Source organism: Rhinolophus sinicus, linkage group LG04 (genome assembly GCF_036562045.2).
Source record: "Rhinolophus sinicus isolate RSC01 linkage group LG04, ASM3656204v1, whole genome shotgun sequence".
Lineage (NCBI taxonomy): Eukaryota > Metazoa > Chordata > Mammalia > Chiroptera > Rhinolophidae > Rhinolophus > Rhinolophus sinicus.
In genome coordinates, this window is record NC_133754.1 from 175607450 (window position 1) to 175627068 (window position 19619).

Below are 19619 nucleotides of genomic sequence, written 5' to 3' on the forward strand. Positions count from 1 at the left end.
CCTGTGATGCCATCCGGGATATCCTGGGTCCACCACTACAGAAAACCCCAGGGGCAACGCACAGAGGCCCTGGGAGGTGGAGTCTGAAAGATCTGGGTTTGAAGACTAGCTTCTTCCCTGGGGGTCCCTGAGAGAGCAGACCAACCCTAAGAGCTATGAAGCCACAGCTGTCTGTGTTTTTCACCCCATGTTCCCTACCATTCATCAGACTATATGAAGAGCAGGGCTGGGACTAGCGTGAGGCCAAGGAGACATCCAGGCCTGAAAGGAGGTCCTGGCTCCCAGGTGAGGACCCTGCACTCACATGACCCAGAGCGGGAGTGCCCCTTACACTTTCCATGGGAGGTGCCTTGTTTGCGTCACTCTACTCCTGGCCCTGATCAAAGGTCCTCAGTGAACAGCTGACTGCTGAATTAGTTAACCCGGTTTCTTCACCATTAAGATGGGATGCTAACATTTGCTTTTCCAAGTAATTTCATAATTAAATAGATAACACATTGTAAGCAACAAGCATCACGTCCCATAACAGTCAGGACTAGTATTAGTTCCCTTCTTCATCAGATAGATCAGACAGAACACAGAGGCCGAAAGCTCAGGGTATATTCAGGAAACAATGAGCAATCCAGTGTGGCCAGGGCCAGTAGAGGAGAAACCCGAGACAATCCAGAAAAACGATGGGTCCTGCACCTCGCAATGCATCACTTGCATTGCACTGCCCTCGGAAACAACTGAATGCACGCTAGCACAGGTCCGAGCCTGCAGAGGCGGTTGGGGTGCCAGCACTGACCTCTCTCTAGGCAGCTGGTGGTTGGGATTATGGCGGCAGCGGACACTGAGGCCGAAGAGCTTGCGGGCAGTGCGTTGAATCTTCTGCCTCTGGGCCTCCATGGCGCTCTGCAGGAGCTTGTAGCGGTTCTGCAGGTCCCAGTCGTTGCCCCAGTGCTGATGGATGCTCCCAATGGTCAGGAAGTGGTTGCTGGGCAGGCGCTTCATAAACGATTTGAACTCATCTAGCAAGAAACAAAGGTCGGGAGAGGAGGCATGAGCAGGACAGCCGCCACCTGAGGCTGCCCACCCACCAGTACAGCAGGCCAGCAAACAGAACTAAGTTGTGTGTGGCCCAGGGAACACGGCACTGCCTGCTCTGCTGCAAGCAGGCAGTGCAAAGGCCACTGCACTTCCAGCGTGCGGCCGCAGGAGGGAATGCACATCCTGCATCCGTGTTGCAGACAGGGCATTCCGAGCTTCTGTCATCTGACTGCAACCTGATAACGATGTTCACATATCACTTGTGCTTTTACTTACTCAGGATCAGTTAAACCACATTTTTATCCAATTCTACGTAGAAAACCATGATCCTATGCCTTCAGTAAAATGGGAGCTATCAAAATAAAGCGGTTAAAATAAGGATGATGCAAACATTGTTAATTAATTCTAGCCAGATACTGTCACCCGCTAAACGACCAAACCCCTGTCCCTGCTCTTACTTTGAAATGCAGGAAAGTAGCAAGTGGTAGAGTCGTTAAAGACACATTAGCACCGACTGAAACATTCTCTTTGATGGAATCTGCAGGTTTGATAGAGATCCAGGTGGGTCAGCCGCTCCACTATGTGATCCAGTCTTAGGAGACGTTGTAAGCGTGTACCATTGTACGGCATGTCCCATCTTGGGAAATGCCAGTTTAAGAGATGGGGACACACTTGTGGGTCAGCTGGGGGAAGGTTTCTGCCTCACTTTGTGATGCTGAGTTTCGGAATATCAGCTAGCTCTCTAGATCTACATATACGGAAACTGAAGTCCAAGGTGGGAAAATGACTTTCTGAAGGTAGAACAGCCCATGAGTGACAAGAGGAAGGACTAAAACCTGAGTTGCTGTTTTCTGATTTAATATTTACTCCCCACCCCAGCCATGCCCCCCTTCAACTAATGGGAAACTTAAAGAATTAAGGGGTTGATCATTTTGCAGGTGAAAAGGCGAAGTGATTACTGTGTTTCCCCAAAAATAAGACCTAGCTGGACAATCAGCTCTAATGCATCTAAATTAATATAAGACGTGGTCTTATATTAATTAATATAAGCAAAAATTATCTTCAGATGACCGGGTCTATGATATGATATGATATGATATGATATGATATGATATGATATGACATAATACTGGGTCTTATATTCATTTTTGCTCCAAAAGACGCATTAGAGCTGATTGTCCCACTAGGTCTTATTTTCGGGGAAACAGGGTAGATTACATACATAATGAAAAATATATATATAGTAACAATACATATACAGAGGGTGCCAAAAATATATGTATTCACATTTTAAGAAAGGAAATAAAAATCTATTAAAATTACGCTGATGGTAACCACTTTGAGCATCTCTTGTAACTGCAGAAGTCAAACATGACTTGTATTCATCTTTTGTTACCGGTACATGTTGAGTATTACAATTTTAATTTTTTCTTTCTTAAAATGTGTATACATATTTTTGTCACACTCTGTATATGTATCTTGAGACTAGTATTTTCACTTCACGTTATAAAACTTACAAGGAAATTTCAAGTACATTAGGCATTCATTTTATTTTGAAAAATGCTTACCTAGCTCTCGATAAGCACCAGGCTCGGTCTTAAACACCTAACACATATAAGTAATTTTATAGCAAACCTATAAGGTGGGTACTTGTACGCCCCTTTTTGTAGAAACTAGGACACAGAGAAGTTAATTAACTTGCCAAGGTCACACAGCGTGATGATAGAATTAGAACTCTAGACTGGCTCCGAAAGTTATGCTCTTACTTAGCATATCGTGCTTATTCTCAACACATAACAAGGATCAGTGTACGGGGAAAAGAACAAAAGGTGCTGGAAACATACATCGAGGGGAATGATCTCTAACTCCTAGAGAACCCCAGACACCTCATTATAGACAGACATGCATGCGTTGAAATCGCATCTCACCCACCCAACAGCTGTGTGACCATTATTCTCTCAACACTTCAGGTTTCCCATCTGTCAAGCAGGTATAATAGCATCTAATGCAAATGTTGAGAGGGTGACATAGGATTGCATCTGCCTACATAGCTCCCGATGTATAGAACGTGGTCGATGGAAGGTAAGATGCAGAGGATAACACAGGACTGCATGATTGATTTATTCAGTGAGCGGGCTGGAGGCGGGGCACTGGCCCTAATGACCACTGCTTTGGCCAGTCCGGCCCTTCTTACACGGAAGATCTGCAGCTTATCTTGTAAAGCTCTGTTGACCTCGAAGGAGATAATAGTCCTTTCAATGAACTGGAATTTGGGTCAGATAAGAAAACACCATTTAAAAGTTAAAATGATTTCATTTTCTTGACTAAAAGTAGAAGGGTTCCCTCCCAATAAAGGAGACAACCCCCATTCATGGGTGTAAACTAAGTCCTATCTGACCACCAACACTCTGGCACCATCAAGGAATCAACACCGGCTTTTATCTTTGGCTGGTCATTAATCCACCCAAATTACCTGGTGCTAAGATATTAGGTTATGAGCTGAAAATGAAAAGGAGGAAAGTACACATGCACAAGCCACGCAGACACGTATGAGTGGATGGATTTGCCTTAATGGGTGAAAACATTTCAAACGGATAAAGCGTATATGAGCTCTTACGAGGAGAAAGCGGGACACAAGTAATTCCCATGACCTATTCAGCCTACTTTGCAGCATCTCCACTTTCTGTGTTTCCTCACCCACCCGCCCACTCAAAGTGGTTTCTCTTCCTTGGAAATAAGGATTAGATGCTAAAGACCCCTACCGCTTGTGCATACAGCCTACGTTCTCTGCTTTAAAACAACTGGTACAATCCCCTTGCAAAAACATTTTTTCAAAAATAAATTTTTTTTGAGGCCAAATAATCGTCACAATACATTTCCATCATGACCCTCTCTCTTTTATGTGTTCCCAGGATTTTAAAGGGACTAACGGGTGCAGGTTCGTAAGGCATCCACAGCTCCACTGAAGCTGAAGCATCGTGTGTGCCCAGGGCTGGTTGGGAACCAAGAGTTCGTGGAAACCAGCAGTTTTCCAACACAGCTGAATAGAGCTCAGCTTTTATCTGTGGTACACAGTGGCTCCAAGGTATGATTTTGTTTGATCAAAGGGTTTCTTGGCTAAAGATTTAAATAAATTCAAATATTAAACACATAAACATGTCTTCTCATTTACCAGATGAGGGAATTGAGGATGGGGGGGGGGGCGGGTAAAGTAGAATTAATAAGTTACAAATGCTGCTACGAGCACTGGGTTTGGGATCCGGGATCCCATTACAGACGCTGTCGTGTACTAAGTATGTAACCCTGGGGAAGACACTGGGTCTTGGCACCCTCCCTCCTCTACAATATAGGAATATCATTACTTACTTTAATGCGGCTGGTGTAATAGATTTAGGGAACATAAAGCTGTTTTAAAAGCAGCGATGTTCTATAAATATGTCCATTCATTTAACAGATACCTGAGGACATATTATAAGCCAAGTATCTACTTGGCATCTCTTCTTTGAAGTCTCAAAGATTTCCAAGCTTTTCGTGTCCAGAAATGAGTACACAGTCTTCTTTCCAAACCTTCCAGGGTGTTCTAGCTCAGTGGATGGCACCAACATCCATCAAACTGTCTAACAGACATACCTAAAAGAAGTTCGTGGCTCTCACTGCAATACCCTTCTCTTCTTCAGTCCTGCTAATTCATTCTTCTAAATACCGCTGCAGCTGTCCCATTTCTACTGCCTGTGCCATGGCCCTCCCCCACATCCGTCATCTCTCTCCTAGGACATTGGGATGGCCTCCTGTTGGTTGGCCTGCACTCACCGTCTGATCTCTCCACCACGGTCAGGAACTCTGACTTCCGCTGTCCCTCAGGGGGGCCTCTCCTGACTCTCCCGACCACATTAACCCTGCCATGACATGATTTGCTCACAGTGGCTTCTCATTCTTTACCCACGTATGATTAAAATGTCACAGTCCCTAGCATGGTTATATGATGAATGCCTGGCTTTCCCATGAACAAGAAGCTGCCTGAGGGCCGAGCTCCAACTTCACACCTCACGCTCCGGTAGCTGATTTTCCTCCCCTGACACTCATTTTTCTTAACCAGGAAAGGCAGGAATAGCTAAGTCACCTGAAAAGGGACTTCCAGCGTTGACAGCTTGTGGAGTCTTTGGATATCCCTATTAATATCTACATACATATGTACGTGTACATATTTACACATGGACGTGCACTTTTTACTTAGAGAGCTAGATGGACACACAGACTCAGGAGCCAATACAAGCACCTTTGACTGTCCCTTCTCTGGAGGCTTCCTACGTGCTATTTCTCTGTCTTCTGGGTGCCACAGAGACAATGCATCATTGGACCACAAACTTGACTATGTTATCCGTGATCCCATTCAGCGGCGATTTATTGAGTGCCAACGCCATGGCAGCCCCTAGTCCTGGCTCAGAACCCTCCAAAGTGAAAGAGTAGGGAGGTCGGTGAATATTCCCTCACAGCAGTCACACAGTTGCCTTTTCCAGACGTGGCTCAGGGCCATTCGTGCAGCAGTACTAAGTGAGGCACGTACCTGAATTCTCCAGGTCCTTGTAAGCTTCGGCCCAAGACTTGGCCATGTTGGCCAGCGTGAACTCCATGATCTGGATGTCGGTGAAGGGGCAGTTGCATTGGGGGAACTCCTCTGCGCACTGGCAGCGGCACTGGCTGTTCTGGCACACGTACTCCCCTTCACCGTTACACATGATGTAGCTCAAGGCCGACTGGACAAACTTCTCTTGCAGATACTGAGGGAAGATTATCTGAAGACCTGGTTGAGAAGAGCCAGAAGGGGAAACAGAAAGGTTAAAAAAGGTGTTTCATTAACAATTTAAAAAGGTGATGCGTGGGATTCTGAAGCGGCGAGCTTCTTCCCGGTGTATTATACCAAAATAGTTCCGGGCCTGCCTAGATCCAGGCAGGGCATTATCCGCTAGGCCTCCAGTGGTGCCGCTTCTCCTTAAACATCTCAGGTCATGACCTTGGCCATCTCTGAAATGCATCTCTATTCTGTTACATTAGGACTGAGGCTAGAAGAAGATCTGAAATCCACCTTTTCCATCTGGGGAGAAAACTCTTATTCAAAGCATGAGATTATTGGTTTGCCTTATTTCCTTCATTTCTTTCCTTTTCCTTTCTTCAAATGATTATGAAGCATTAAGTCATGAGCTAGACACTAGGTCTATAGAGATAAACACACACACACACACACACACACACACACACACACACAACAACAACAGACATGATTCTAGCCCTTGGGGAGTTTACACTGTAGTCAGCAAGGATAGACATAAACACACATCATAATAACACAGCTTTATAGATCTGAAGCAGAGACAGCCACACCGGGCAACGGGGCAGCAGAAAACGGCAAATGACACTGCTTGGAGAGCAGGCAAGCCTTTGTGCAGGAGACGGTACTTGGGCTGGTTGAAAGGTGAATAAGTGAGCATCATGTAAAAAGAACAGCAAGTACACTCTGAAGAGAGGAACAGCAAGAACAAAGATACAGCGTGCCTGGGAGTTGCCGGTCAATGAAACGAATTTCGATGGGCGGGGGTGCAGTGCTGTAGGAGAATAGGTTTTAGAGAAGAGCAGATGCCAGTGTCTGCTAAAAAATTTGGATTTCATTCTGTGGATCATGGGGGTACTTGGGTACATTTCAAGGGGAAGAATGATATATGAAGAGTGCTCTAATTTAATAAGATCACGGTATCATAAAAAAAAAAAATACCAGTGGAGAATGACATCAGAGAGAATTAATTTTCTCTTTTTTGCTCTAAAAATAAAGAAGCCAGACCCACGGAGGGAATGTGACGAGCCGGTGGTTATAGAAGGAGCACTCTGACCACATCTCATGATCTTTTCTCTATACTTGACTAAGCAAAGCCTTAATCCTGAGAGCACTGATGGGGACGGATTTATCTGGGCGTGAGCACTACCGCTGTACCCTTGAAATGTCAGCAGAGCAAGCTATTGCCGATGGTGCCCAGATAGGATAATTCTGGGCTAAATTAATTCATTAACACACTTTTACCTGGGACATTTCTCTCCACCTCATTTGGAGCTGCTAACAGTTTTAGCCACCAATGCATATGGACATAATGGTTTTACTACTCACTGTGTAAAAGAGAGCTGGGTTATTTGGATTAATTATTTTTTTTTTATCATTCATGCTTCAGAGACACCCCCTAATGCTACTCATCAGAGAACTGCTGAATAAGCTCAGCATTTCTCTCTCTCTCTCTACTTCACAGTTGCTTCCAGATTTTTATCTTTCCTCTCTCACCTTCAAATTATTTTCTTAAAAAAAATGAAGCGCCATCATTTCAACCTGTTTTCATACGGCAGCTAAGACGAAAGGCTATGTTAGAGGGGGCATTGTGGGAAAGAAGATGGTGCCTGCAGCGTGCCTTACGGTAAGAAACCATGATAAGGTAGTTAAAAGCGGGGCATCGCTGGAGTCAGGCTCTTCTTCTCACTACCTAAGTCACCGCAAGCAAGTTATTCAACCTCTCGACGGCTCCACTTTCTCTTCTATAAAATGGAAACACTTTCACTACCCACATCAGAAGGTCGTTAAGAGGACTAAGTGAAAGAATTCCTGCAGATTGTCTAGACGAGTTCCTGGCATGGCGCAAGCAAACAATAAATGGCAGTTATGCCTGGTTTTGATGATAAAGATGATGGTGATGAGGTTACTCTTTTGATTACAGTTTTCTAAAGTTTCAACAGAACCTTCAGAATAAGTGGACAATAGCTGTGGGTATTTAATCAAAAGAAGATAATACTCAGAAGGCAGTCTCTAGCTATTCGGAGAAATTTCATGAGAAATGGGGTTGAGAATCCTATGCCTGTTGAACGGGCAATGAAGGGAGGGCTATTCAGGAAGGTGGAGCCTATGTCACTATGCACGGAAGGTGCTCTAACAGATAGAGCTGAGTAGCTTGGGCAGTGGTCCACTGCAAGACTGAGTGAGTTCCACATCTGTGAGGAAGGGGTCCATGTGAGTTTGAGCGAATACTCAGAAGGATGTACTGTACGGGGCGGGGGGGGGGGGGGCGGGTATGATACAAATACCAAAAGGTGGTGCAAAACAAGTCAAGCAATAAAGTCCCTTCTAAACCAAGTCTACAATTCTTTCAGAGTATGCATTATTGAGTCACTTTATCTGTATCACCATTTTCACTTCCAAAGCAAAATTTATTTTTAGCTGCTGCTCCCAATCCCCTATAGGCATCTGAGTCTATGGATTGGGGTTAAGTTTCTGTTGCTTAAAGGAACTCTACAGACTACACTCTCCGTCCTGTTTTTCTAGCTTGCTCATCATTTTCTTTCTCCCTTTTGTAGGGGATAAAATATTCTATTCTTGGTCCCAGCCCAAAAGGAATTCGGGGAGAGCATTTTTAGAAAATTGCGTCAAATCATTTCTCTGTTTGGCAAGGATACAAAAGGCAATATTACCTACCCCATTTAATGCAACCGAAAACAGATGAAGTTTGGGGTTGGGGGGTTTCTGGAAGCAGCTGAAACACAAAACTAGCTGCTCTTTAAAAATGGAAACTCAGAACATGTGAGCTGTCTCTGAGGCAGAATCTCCTGGGCAAATTTGAAAGAGAATAATGAAGACATAGCAATTAAAAAGCACTTTTCTGCAAAATGTCATTACTGTTTAAAGTTACATAACCATTTCTACAGCAGCGGAGGTTCACAGAGCAGTCACCACCAGAGCCATCTCCTGATGACCTGTGTCCAACAAAGAGGCCATTGCTGACCTCCGCGATGGGTGCCTGAATCCTGCCCACTTCAATGGGAGTCGTAAATAATTTGGAGGGGGATTTGGCTTGTAGATCCACTGTTTGAAAGATATACAGCTGCCGGTTGGGGTGGAATATTGTGTCGCCATAGTTCCCAAAGACAGACAGACACACACACACACACACACACACACACACACACACACACGGAAAGGAAACACTGAGAAAATCAGAGAGAGAAAGAGAAAGGCCACCATTATGGCCAAGCATATAAATTTTGCGTCACAAAAATCCAGGAAGGCACTAGTTGAGAGTTTCTTTGGAACACCAATGCACCCACGCTGAACATATGGAATATTTTCCCTTCAATCTCATTATACTTTGGGGGGGAAAAAGAAACAAAAAAACCTGATACTTTAAAATGAAATGTTTCAGTGTTCCACAGAGTGAGTGGGTAATGTAGCTGTGGGAACACCCACGTCGTCTTTATTCTCTTTTCCTGATTTGTGCCCCATCTTCCTTAGTCCTTCTTCCCACATCACCTTCAACACATACATCTGACAATATTTTTTTTGTATTTTATGTACAGACTGAGATATTATTTCTCCTTCTCTCTGGCACAAGGTAGAATAGCTCTACTTTTTTGCCTCCCTCTTTCCTCTTCTAATATTCTTTTCTTTGTTCAGAACACACCAGGCATCCTGCCTTTTCTTCCATCCCTCCGTGTGCCAGTCATATCATTCCTACAGCCTTTGCACTTGCCCTTCCTGTGCCTAGAATATTCTTTTCCCGGATCTCTGCATGGCTTCTTGGTCCTATAATCCTGACCTTCCCAGACCACACTAATTAAAGTGCTTCTTCTACTTTCTTTATAGGACTCGTTACTTACTGAAAGTATCTTACTAATTTGTTTTCATGTTTATTTTCCCATCTCCCCCATTAGAGAGTGGGCTTTAGCGGGGGCAGGGCCTTGTCTGTCCACTGCAGACCCCCAGAGTGTAAATAAAGGCCAAGCCCAGCACCGGCTCTGGGTTCTCATTTGTGGAATGCAAAAACTATCCTCCTTTTTATCCCAATGAAAGAAAGAGTTGCCCCATTACATTTGGAAGATGTTAGAATTGATAAGTTAGGTGATCTGCCCAAAGCTCCATAATGAAAGGGACAGACTCAGGACTCAAATACCAGGAAGTCTGACTGAGTTCTGAAATACACGATGGTCCTTCCACCTCTCTAGTGGGCAAGTGTGGAAACCGAGACAAAATCCTGGCTGAGTGTTCCTGCACAGAGTGGCCTCTGGGAATGTCGTAGCCTCTCGGAAACTCAGTTTCCTTGCCTGTGAAGTTAAAATCCCAATAACCACTTTCCAGAGCTGTTGTGAGAAGTCAGTGAGGGGAAAACAGGCATAAACAGTACTTAAACAAGAACTTGGCTGTCACAGGCGGAATGTTTGCATCTCCCTAAAATTCCTATGTTGAAACCCTGAGCCCAATGTGAGGGTATTAGGAGGTGGGGCCTTTGGGGGGTGATGATGGTTAGATTAGGTCATGAAGGTGGGGTCTCCACGATAGGATTAGTGCCTTCATAAGAAGAGGAAGAGAGAGTTAAGCACCCCCTTCCCCTTCTCCCCCTCCTCCTCTCTCCACCTTTCCCTCCATGAGCACACACCAGGGAAAGACCACGTGAGCACACAGTGAGAAAGCAGTCTACAAGCCAGGAGCACGCCTTTACCAGACACGGAATCTGTTGGCTCTTTGATCTAAGACTTCCCAACCTCCAGAGCTGTAACAAATAAATATCTCTTGTTTCAACCACCCAGTCTACAGCATTTTGTTACAGCAGCCCAAGCAGACTAAGACATTGGCATAATTAAGTGTTCAATAAATGTTAAGTTCCTCCATTTACATCATATCAGAACATAATCCATCACCTGGATCCAACTTGAGCCCTTCTTGGAAAAATGCTCCTTCAGTAGCTCCATTTGGGCCAGTAGGAAAGATGCCAGGAGTGCATTTTCTTTTTAATAGTAGTTATTATAGGTCTTCATTATTTACCACTCTATTGTTTGTACTTTAATGAATTTTCCTCCCTCCCTTTTTCCCTCCCTTTATCCTTTTCATCTTCCCTCTTTCCTTTTCTCCTTCTCTCTTCCCTTCTTTCCACACTATTGCTTAAGTCCTACTATGTGCCAGGCACTCTGCAATGGATACCAAGGTGAATACGGCAGGCAAGCCCCTGCCATTGCAGACCTCACAGTGGTGGAAGGAGACAGACGTGTGAACAACGCCCTGATGGAGTGAGACCAGTGCTCTACCAGAAGCACAAGGTTGCTCCAGGAACACAGAGCAAGAACACGTGACCCAGAATGGAGTGATCAAAGAGGCTCCTAGAAGAGGAGGCATTTAGGCTGAGACGTAATGGAGGAACAGGAATTAGGGGGTGAGAGAGCCACAGGAAGAGCAGTCCGGAAGACGAAACCGCCATGGGCAAAGGTCTCAGGCAGGAGGACTCCTTCCAACTAAGAACCAACTTAGCAATCACCTTCCTTTCTGATTAAGGTGCATCTGTTTTTGTTTGTTTGCTTCCAGGTTCCCTCGAGAAGAGAAGAAAGAGTTCTGGTGCCTAAGAGAAGATCAAAACGCTAAAGGGAAGAATGACACAGCCGGAGATCTGCCAACTCAATAGAGGAATAGCATTACATACAATAACAAAAATCAAGGATTCATGCCCATTACAGGCAGGAAGTATACCTGAGACTCAAAAAAAAAAAAAAAGGAAAAGAGTGGCTGGCTGGTTAGCTCAGTTGGTTAGAGCATGGTGCTAATATAGAGCGTGGTGCTAATAACACCAAGGTTACCATTTCGATCCCCATATGGGCCACTGTGAGCTGTGCCCTCCTTAAAAAAGAAAAGACAGAGGGTAAGAGGGATCAAATATATGGTGATGGAAGGAGAACTGACTCTGGGTGGTGAACACACAATGGGATTTATAGATGATGTAATACAGAATTCTACACCTAAAATCTATGTAATTTTAGTAACAATTGTCACCCCAATAAATTAAAAAGAAAGAAAAAAAAGGTTGAGTTTCAACCATTAGGGGGCGCTAAAGTAACAGAACAACTTTCAGGGAGACCCTATACTGCATCCCTGGAGATCTTACACTGTCAATATTATTACAGCCTAAAGCAAGCACCGGGTTTAGGTGACTATGCTCAGTGAGGCTGGGGGACATTTAATGTCCGGAAAAGAAGACCCAATCCACCAAAGCTAATGGTGCCCCGCAGATCGAAGATTGTAGTCCAACAGTACCTCTGACTAGGATCCTGTTCTTTTGCTGAAAGGAACTCTAGCCTCCTCCTTCTTCCTTCAACAAAGGGAACTGTTGGAGGAGATCCTTCCTACCTTATAAGGACACAGAGGGGCTACTTGGAGATCCTAAACTAAAGCCCAGAATCCATGGCAAGAGACAAAGGACTTCACTGACAATTAAAACATAAAAAGTAGCATCATGTCTGGTACATAGTACCAGACTATGTTTAATAAATATAGTTAATAAACATTGCACTTAATAAATATATTTCAAATATCTAATGAGTCCGATCTACTACGAAGATGAAAGAACGTAAGTCTGGAGACAATAGTTATGGAACACTCGGTGGTGTGTGGGAGAGACGGGTAGAGTCTTGAAACATGGATACATCTTAATAGGTGAAGGGCGGCCACTGTGCTCCATGCAGAGGGCAGACCTTGAGCAAAGATTAGTGTGTGAACACCTTGAGCAGTCCAAGCCTGGCTCCAGGCAAGGACCATATCTCTATCTTTCTGTGCGTTTTTCCTTGGCTTTATTTTATTCTAAATCCTAATTACTTAACAGAGACTATTTTTGATAGATTTGCTCTTTTCTGACCTATTTCATTAGATAGTAAATGCACGCTCTCATAGAGTGCTAAGAGGAAGAGAGGAAAAAAGCAGGTTAGTTTCTATTTTGGTTGAGTATAAATATTTTCCTCTCCTGTTCTTGTGTCAGGATGTGGCCGCCTGCAGACATCTCTAAGCACGATAGGAGTCCCAGCTGTTGTCTTGTACCTGCTAAGTTCTGCTTGTCAGATTCTGTCTATTTCTGAAAAGCACGAGGAGGGGAGAACAACAACAAGGACTGAACCTTCTGCAAAAAGTCATTCTGATCCCCTTCCGTGTGAAAGCCCAGGGATTTCAGCCTGGCAGACAAAGGACTTCATGGCTTCAGCAGCCATTCTGAACTCCAGTGTAATGAAGGCAAGCAGGTCAATTACCCATCTGTTTGTGTTTCTATTGCTGTGAATTACAGTATCCATCGCTGACAGCTCATTGGAGTGGAATGAAAATAAGACGATAATTCACCGGGTGAAACTGTGCAGAAAGGGCAAAAAAGGCTATGATCTCATTCAGAAGTTCAGCCCTGTCTCCGTGATGGGTCATTTGTTCTCTAGGAAATAAAGGCAGCTACCTGGGGGAAAAGTGGGTGGGTTCTGGCTCCGCCTTCTGGAGAGAGTAACCTTTTCTGTTATCACATACCATCATCTATTCGGCAGGATCTGAAGGAGTAGGTAGACTTGGAACCCTTGCATGAAAGATGCAGGCCAGTGAAACTCAGCACAATACAATGACCATCTTTTTAACGACCAGAAGTTTTGAGGTGCGAAGAAACAGGTTGCTTTAGTAGGTAGAGGACTCCTCCTTCATCACTGGACGTGTACATGCAGAATTTGAAAGTTCACATAGTAAGAATGCTCTAAAGAACCAAAGGTCCAAATGGCATGCGGTAAGTTGGGTTTTCATTCACTCATATTCTGTCCCCCTCCGTGCAGAGTCCTTCCTTTGGAAAAAAAAAAAAATCACACACCCCTTCCTTCTGAACTCAGGTGGGTTCATATGATATGTTCTGGCCAATGAAATGGGGGTATAAGTGATGTGTGCAACTTCCAAAATGAAGCTATGAGAACCAACATATGGGTTTATCAGTTTCTCTTTTCCCATCACCACAAGAACAGCAGTGCTTATTATACAGGCCAGCAGAGGAACAGAATCATAATTGACTTGTGGCCCCCTCCCATCTGGAATCATCAATAAGAAAGGAACATTTACTGTTGCCAAACACTGAGATTCAGGGGTTGCTTGTTAGCACAGCACAACCTAGCCTACACTGACAGGTAGAGGAGAGGGCCACCATGGCACATGGGCCAACGTACCCCACCAGCTATTGCTGTGAGGTAATTGGATTGGAGCATGGCCACACAGATTTGTGTAACTATTGTCTATAACTGCCTTCATATTACAATGAAAGAGTTGAATACTTGCAATCGTGACCCACAAAGCCTAAAATATTTATCAACGGGCTTTTTTTCTGAAAGAGTTTGCCAGCCCTTATACTAATTGATCGTTACGATTCTTGATTTTCTGTGAGTCTGTTCTGTGCTGTTGTTCATTCATTTATTATGCAAAGATCAATTGGTGATCATTATGCGCCAGGAACTCTTCTAGGCTCTGGAGAAAAGACAGGGAATGAGAAACAAAATCCTTGCTTTCATGGAATTTATCTTTCATGAGGGAGATAGACAATAAATGAATAAATAAAAATAGAGGAAGCTGTAGACTGATGAAAGGGATTGGGGGCAGGAAAAATTCTAAATGATAATTTTAACTTTAAAAAAGAGAACATAGTCTAAACTATGACATCACCGAGGATAAAGAGGCCAATATACTTTTAAAATTAAATTTCATAAAATTTCAACATGAAGATACTCTCGAAGCTGTAAGAAGAGGTTGATTCAACTTAAACAAAAGCTTCTTCATAGAATGCATGATAAAAATCAGATTTCACACCTATAAGACTCTGAGTGGCCTGATCCCGAGATCAGCTGATGTCTCCGAATTCTTCCCTAACCTGTCCGTCTCTTGCTGTATCCTGTAACACCAGTCATGCCAAATTCTCTCTTGTTCAAATTTTGGCTCAGCTCTTACTAACCACAAGTCCTTGGGAAGTTAAGACTAAAAGGCTTAACTTCTCTGATTCTCAATTTCCTCGTTCAAGCTTTCATGGTAGGGCTGGCATAGAAATTAAATGAATTATTTTCTATCTTGACTGTGGTGGTACCTTGATTATATGACTGGATGTGTTTGTCTAATTGTTAGAGCCCGTTCGCCTCAAAAGGGTGAACTTGTCTGGATGTGAATTATACCTCAATGAATTGGAAAACAAAATCAATGATATAACACGTTATAACTGTCTTAGTACAAGACAGTTGTTCAGCTAATGTCATTTGCTGTCCTCACCCTGTTTTCTGTTGCTTTCCCTGGAGGCCTGTGGCAATCTCAGGCATTCCTTGTGTGGGAAACCAAAAGCACCTCGCACATATCTAAAATTCTAACAGGACACTGATCACATAGTATTATGTGTGTTTATGTGCACGTTCCTCCTGGTCTGTGAGCACCTTGAACGGAAAAGGCAAAGTCTCATTCGTCTCCCATTTCCCTGTCACTTAACACATTAATGGGCACCAGAAAATATGTTTGAGTGAAGGTGAACTTGGACAGAATATGCTTCAGAGAGGACGGGGGTTTTCTGCTCTGTGCTGGGCATGCCCCACCCCTCTAGAGCTGTCCCTCACGAGCAGGACCTGAATTGTGTTTCTCTACATGACAGCTTGAAACCCGAAGCTATATTAACTTCAACTCAGTAGTGAAAGAGACAGGTGCTCAGAAACATCTGAGGGAAAAAAATAAAAATATCACAGATCCATAGAACATCCTAAGAGATCAATGATACTAAAGGATTTGACCAGTAATTTCAGTGCACTTTTCATTTTAGATCCATAGACACAAAGTATGATTCTTGAGGACTACAGCTGTTTTTCAACTTTTCTTTTCTTTTAGTTTCTTTGCATTCTTTCAATGATATCAAGCACAATGCCAGATCATAGTAGGTATCAAAAATTAAACTGCTCAATTCAGCAACTATTTGGAAAGTCCTTTCACTCATCACTTTATTAAGCCAGGTGCTGTAGTAGATGCTAGAGATATGGAAAATGACAAGGACATGTTTTCTGACTTCAGTGTGCAAGGGGATAGGACTGAACCTAAATGGTACACATAGTCCAGCATTTGCCAAGTTGTAGGTCACAGAATCATACATCTGCAACTGTATCCAGGATTGAATACATTCAGTGAACTCTCTGTATTTAATCCACCTCTTGAGACTCATAACACACATTAGCACAGCTAAGGCACTGAGAAGGCTTGTAGTAAGTAAATAAGTGTGGTCTATGTCGTTTAATCCAATGCTTCAGGATTATTGAGCTTTTGTTCAGTTACTGTGTGGTAATATATAACCTCAAAATCTCAGGGGTTTATAACCACCCAGGTTTATTTCTTGCTCATGTTTCATGTTGCCTTGGCTTTGACTCTGCCCCAGAGGTCTTCATCTTGGATTTAGGCTGAAGGGATAGCCTTTTTCAGGCACATGCCATTCATACAACAGAGGGAAAAGAGCCAAAGCAAAGGCAATGTCTCCTAAAGTGTCTGCTAAGACGAGGCATGCATTTCATCTTCTCACATTGCATTGGCCAAAGCAAATCACCAAGTGCCAAGTGCATTGCCCACTAGATGAGAAGCATATAGCTCCCCCAGGACTGTGCTGCCAGCCACACGTTAATGCACTGACAGTCCTCTCAGAGGAAGTGAACCATGTAATAATGTACTCTACCATGAAATAAACTCGTTTTTGCACCACACCCTTTACAATTTAATTGTCATATCATTCAGCAATTCCACTCTTCAGGTATGGACCCAAAATAATCGTAGACAGGTCTTCAAACAAAAATGTATACACAAATGTTCACAGCAGCAGTCAAAAGGTAGAGGCAACCTAAGGGTCCATCAACCTACAAATGGGTGAACAAATGTGGTACAACCATAAAATGAAATTCAGTCAGCTATAAGAAAATGACATGTTACAACATGGATGGATCTTGAAAGCACTTTGTTAAATTAAAGAAGCCAGACACACACACAAAACACAGATTGTGTTATTTCATTTATATGAAATATTCAGAATAGTCCAATCCATAGAGACAGAAAGAAGATCATTAGCTGCCAGGGAATGGATGGTGGGTGGAATGGGGAATGACTGCTTAATGGGTACAGAATTTCCATTTGGGGTGGTGAAAAAGGTCTGGAATTAGTGATGACACTGACACAACATTGTGAATGTACTTACTGCCACTGAACTGTGCTTTTCAAAATAGTCAAAACATTAAACTTTATGTTATGTATATATTACCACAGTAAAAAAACTAAGATTCAAAACAAATTGACTGGACCGTTCAAGTAAATTTCAATCAGTGCATATGTATTGAGTACCTACTAACAGTTAAACCCTGAACTAAGGAGAAGCAAATAATGAACAAATAAAAAAAAGGATATGGGATCTGAATTACAATTTAGCAGCAAATACAAACAATTGTGCACATAAGACAAAGTAGAATGTATCCAGAATATAAAATAAAGGTACATCAAAAGTGCTTTGTTTGCAGTGTCAAAGGAGAGCTTAATTCTGACGAAGATGAATTGTGAGAGAAAAAATAAGGATTGACTTAACAATCTTAAAAAATAAACAGGTACCATGTCTACCCAGCATCAGTGAATTAATTTCCATGAGTGATTTATTTTGGTCTTCACCACCTTGATGTCTGGATTCGGTACAATCAATGAGCTCAGCAAAGAACTGAATGAGACGTGGTTGTTACAGGAGACCATATTGCCACAGCGACCGTTTATCAGTCACGATTTCCATACTGTATACTAGGCCAAAAGTTTACTGAAAAGTAAAACTCCATGCAACTGCATACCAAGAGGTAAGTGCTCTGATATCCCGTCTCTCTACATCAGCTTACACCCTATCAGAATTTCCACCTCTTTCTTTAAAAGTCTGAGTCTTGAGTCATCAAATGATTACAGATTTCCCCAGGTCAGAAGCCGTGCTTTTTATAGTCATGCACACCTGGAATGTTGCAAGGCCTCAGTAATCGCCTGCTAGAAAGGTATTTGATCTTTTCTGGTTCTGGATCCTTTGGGGAGTATGAGAATAGCTATGGAAATGGCACATCCACCCACCTACACAAATTGGCAAATTATTTTAGGAAAATCACAGACTTTCTAAAGTAACAGCAGAAACTATAAGCACACAGAAAGGGCTATATAACTACTTGCTCTAACAAAAATCAGGATTATGATCTATATGTTCCAGGTTGAGAAACGATGTGTTGTCCAGCTTAAGACCACTGGCACTGAGGGGACCTGGATTCAGATTCTTGCTCTGTCACCTACGACAGTTAACTTCAATTTTCAAATGTTGAAACTGTGTCTTTGTTGAGGGTTACATGAGATACTGATATAAAAAATGAGCTCTATATTAACACATGCGTATTAACCGGTAAATCATAGCTATGATTATTATTTTATATCAGCCTTCTTGGTTTATAGTTCAGGTGGTTCCTGAACAATGGTTCCAAGGCAGAGGTGTTTTGATTGCTGTTTTGCAGATTAGAGAAGCTCAGAGCCTTCATTAATTAACTCGTCCAAGGTCTTGCAACTGTCACATTTACTCTCTTGATCCTCCCTACTCTATTTGTTTTCTGACTGAGTCTTTCATGGACACACATGTTCAATCCACTTCCCAAGAGGAACCCCCCATTCTCCACTCACAATGCAGAGAACAATGTGCTCCCTGGCTTATAAAGGAAAACCAATATTTGGATGCCACCAGGTGGCTGGAAGTCAGCAATCCCATTTGGCAGGAAGAGGTTGCTCTTTTATCCAATAAGCCTCACGGACACAGCCATGGGAAGGCAGAAATATGGATCCCCACGGGTGCCTCATGGCCCCTGCTAATTGGACAAGAATGGCCTCAGTCAGAAGCCATTGCCTGGGACCCTTGGTATTTCCTAGGGAGGAGTCGTCCCCAGGCTGCTGACTAGAGCGGACGCTGGCCACAATCACTCACGTTCCTCCCTGGGACCACAAGGCCACAAGACGTGACGGGGGGTGTGAAAGAGGAGCGGGCTTTATGAAAAGGAGACCTGATCATGCCCTCTTCCTCTGCCACTGATGTCGGGCAGGGATGTATTAGCATTCTACCCACATCTAGAATGTGTTGTGCTGACTCAGAGCTCCCTTGGAGAAGCCAAGTAGCCTCGGAGCCCAGGCGACTAGGAAGCAAAAGCTGCGGGACCTTGGGAAAGAGAGTTTAACCTTTTGAGCCTCAGTTTCTTCATCTGTATAAGGGGGGTAATGAACCCTGTCTCTCAGTTGGTGGGAGAGACAAATTGGCTCGTGGACATAAGCACGATGTCTAAGAAGGAGCAGCAGCTTAAAAAGATGTTATTTTGAAACACTTTGACACTCTCCATGCCTCTCCTACTGCCTATGGCTAGCTGATTTTGAAAATAATCACCTTCGCTCCATGTATGATGCCTGGCTACTGAGGAAAAGGATTATTGGTGCTACTTCTCTTCCCAGCCTCCTCCTCCCCCTCCTCCCGCCTTGTCCCCTCCCTGTTTTCCTCTCCCCCTCCTCCATCTTTTTCTCTTCCTTCCCTCCCTCTCTTCCCACTGCCTTTTCCCTTCCTCTTTCTCCCTTTTCCCCCCTCCTCCTGGTCTCCCTCCTTCTAGTGTCACATCATATACAAAATTCCATTCAGCAAATAGTAGATCTGGAGTTCCTGTGTTGAAAACGATGAAATACAAAATCCCTCCCTTAAAGAGAA

General features: G+C 43.4%; 1 protein-coding gene across 3 annotated transcripts in view; it reads right to left on the reverse strand.

The window, feature by feature from the left end:
• The window catches only part of BRINP1 (BMP/retinoic acid inducible neural specific 1), a 167639-nt gene that overhangs the window by 24604 nt on the left and 123416 nt on the right, over positions 1 to 19619 (reverse strand). For all 3 annotated transcript variants that reach the window (XM_074330929.1, XM_074330928.1, XM_019731196.2), the window contains 2 exons: positions 5594 to 5830; positions 788 to 1010 (listed from right to left, as the gene is read on the reverse strand). In XM_074330929.1, coding sequence (XP_074187030.1) covers positions 788 to 1010; positions 5594 to 5830 — 460 coding nt within the window. The remainder of the gene's footprint in view (positions 1 to 787; positions 1011 to 5593; positions 5831 to 19619) is intronic.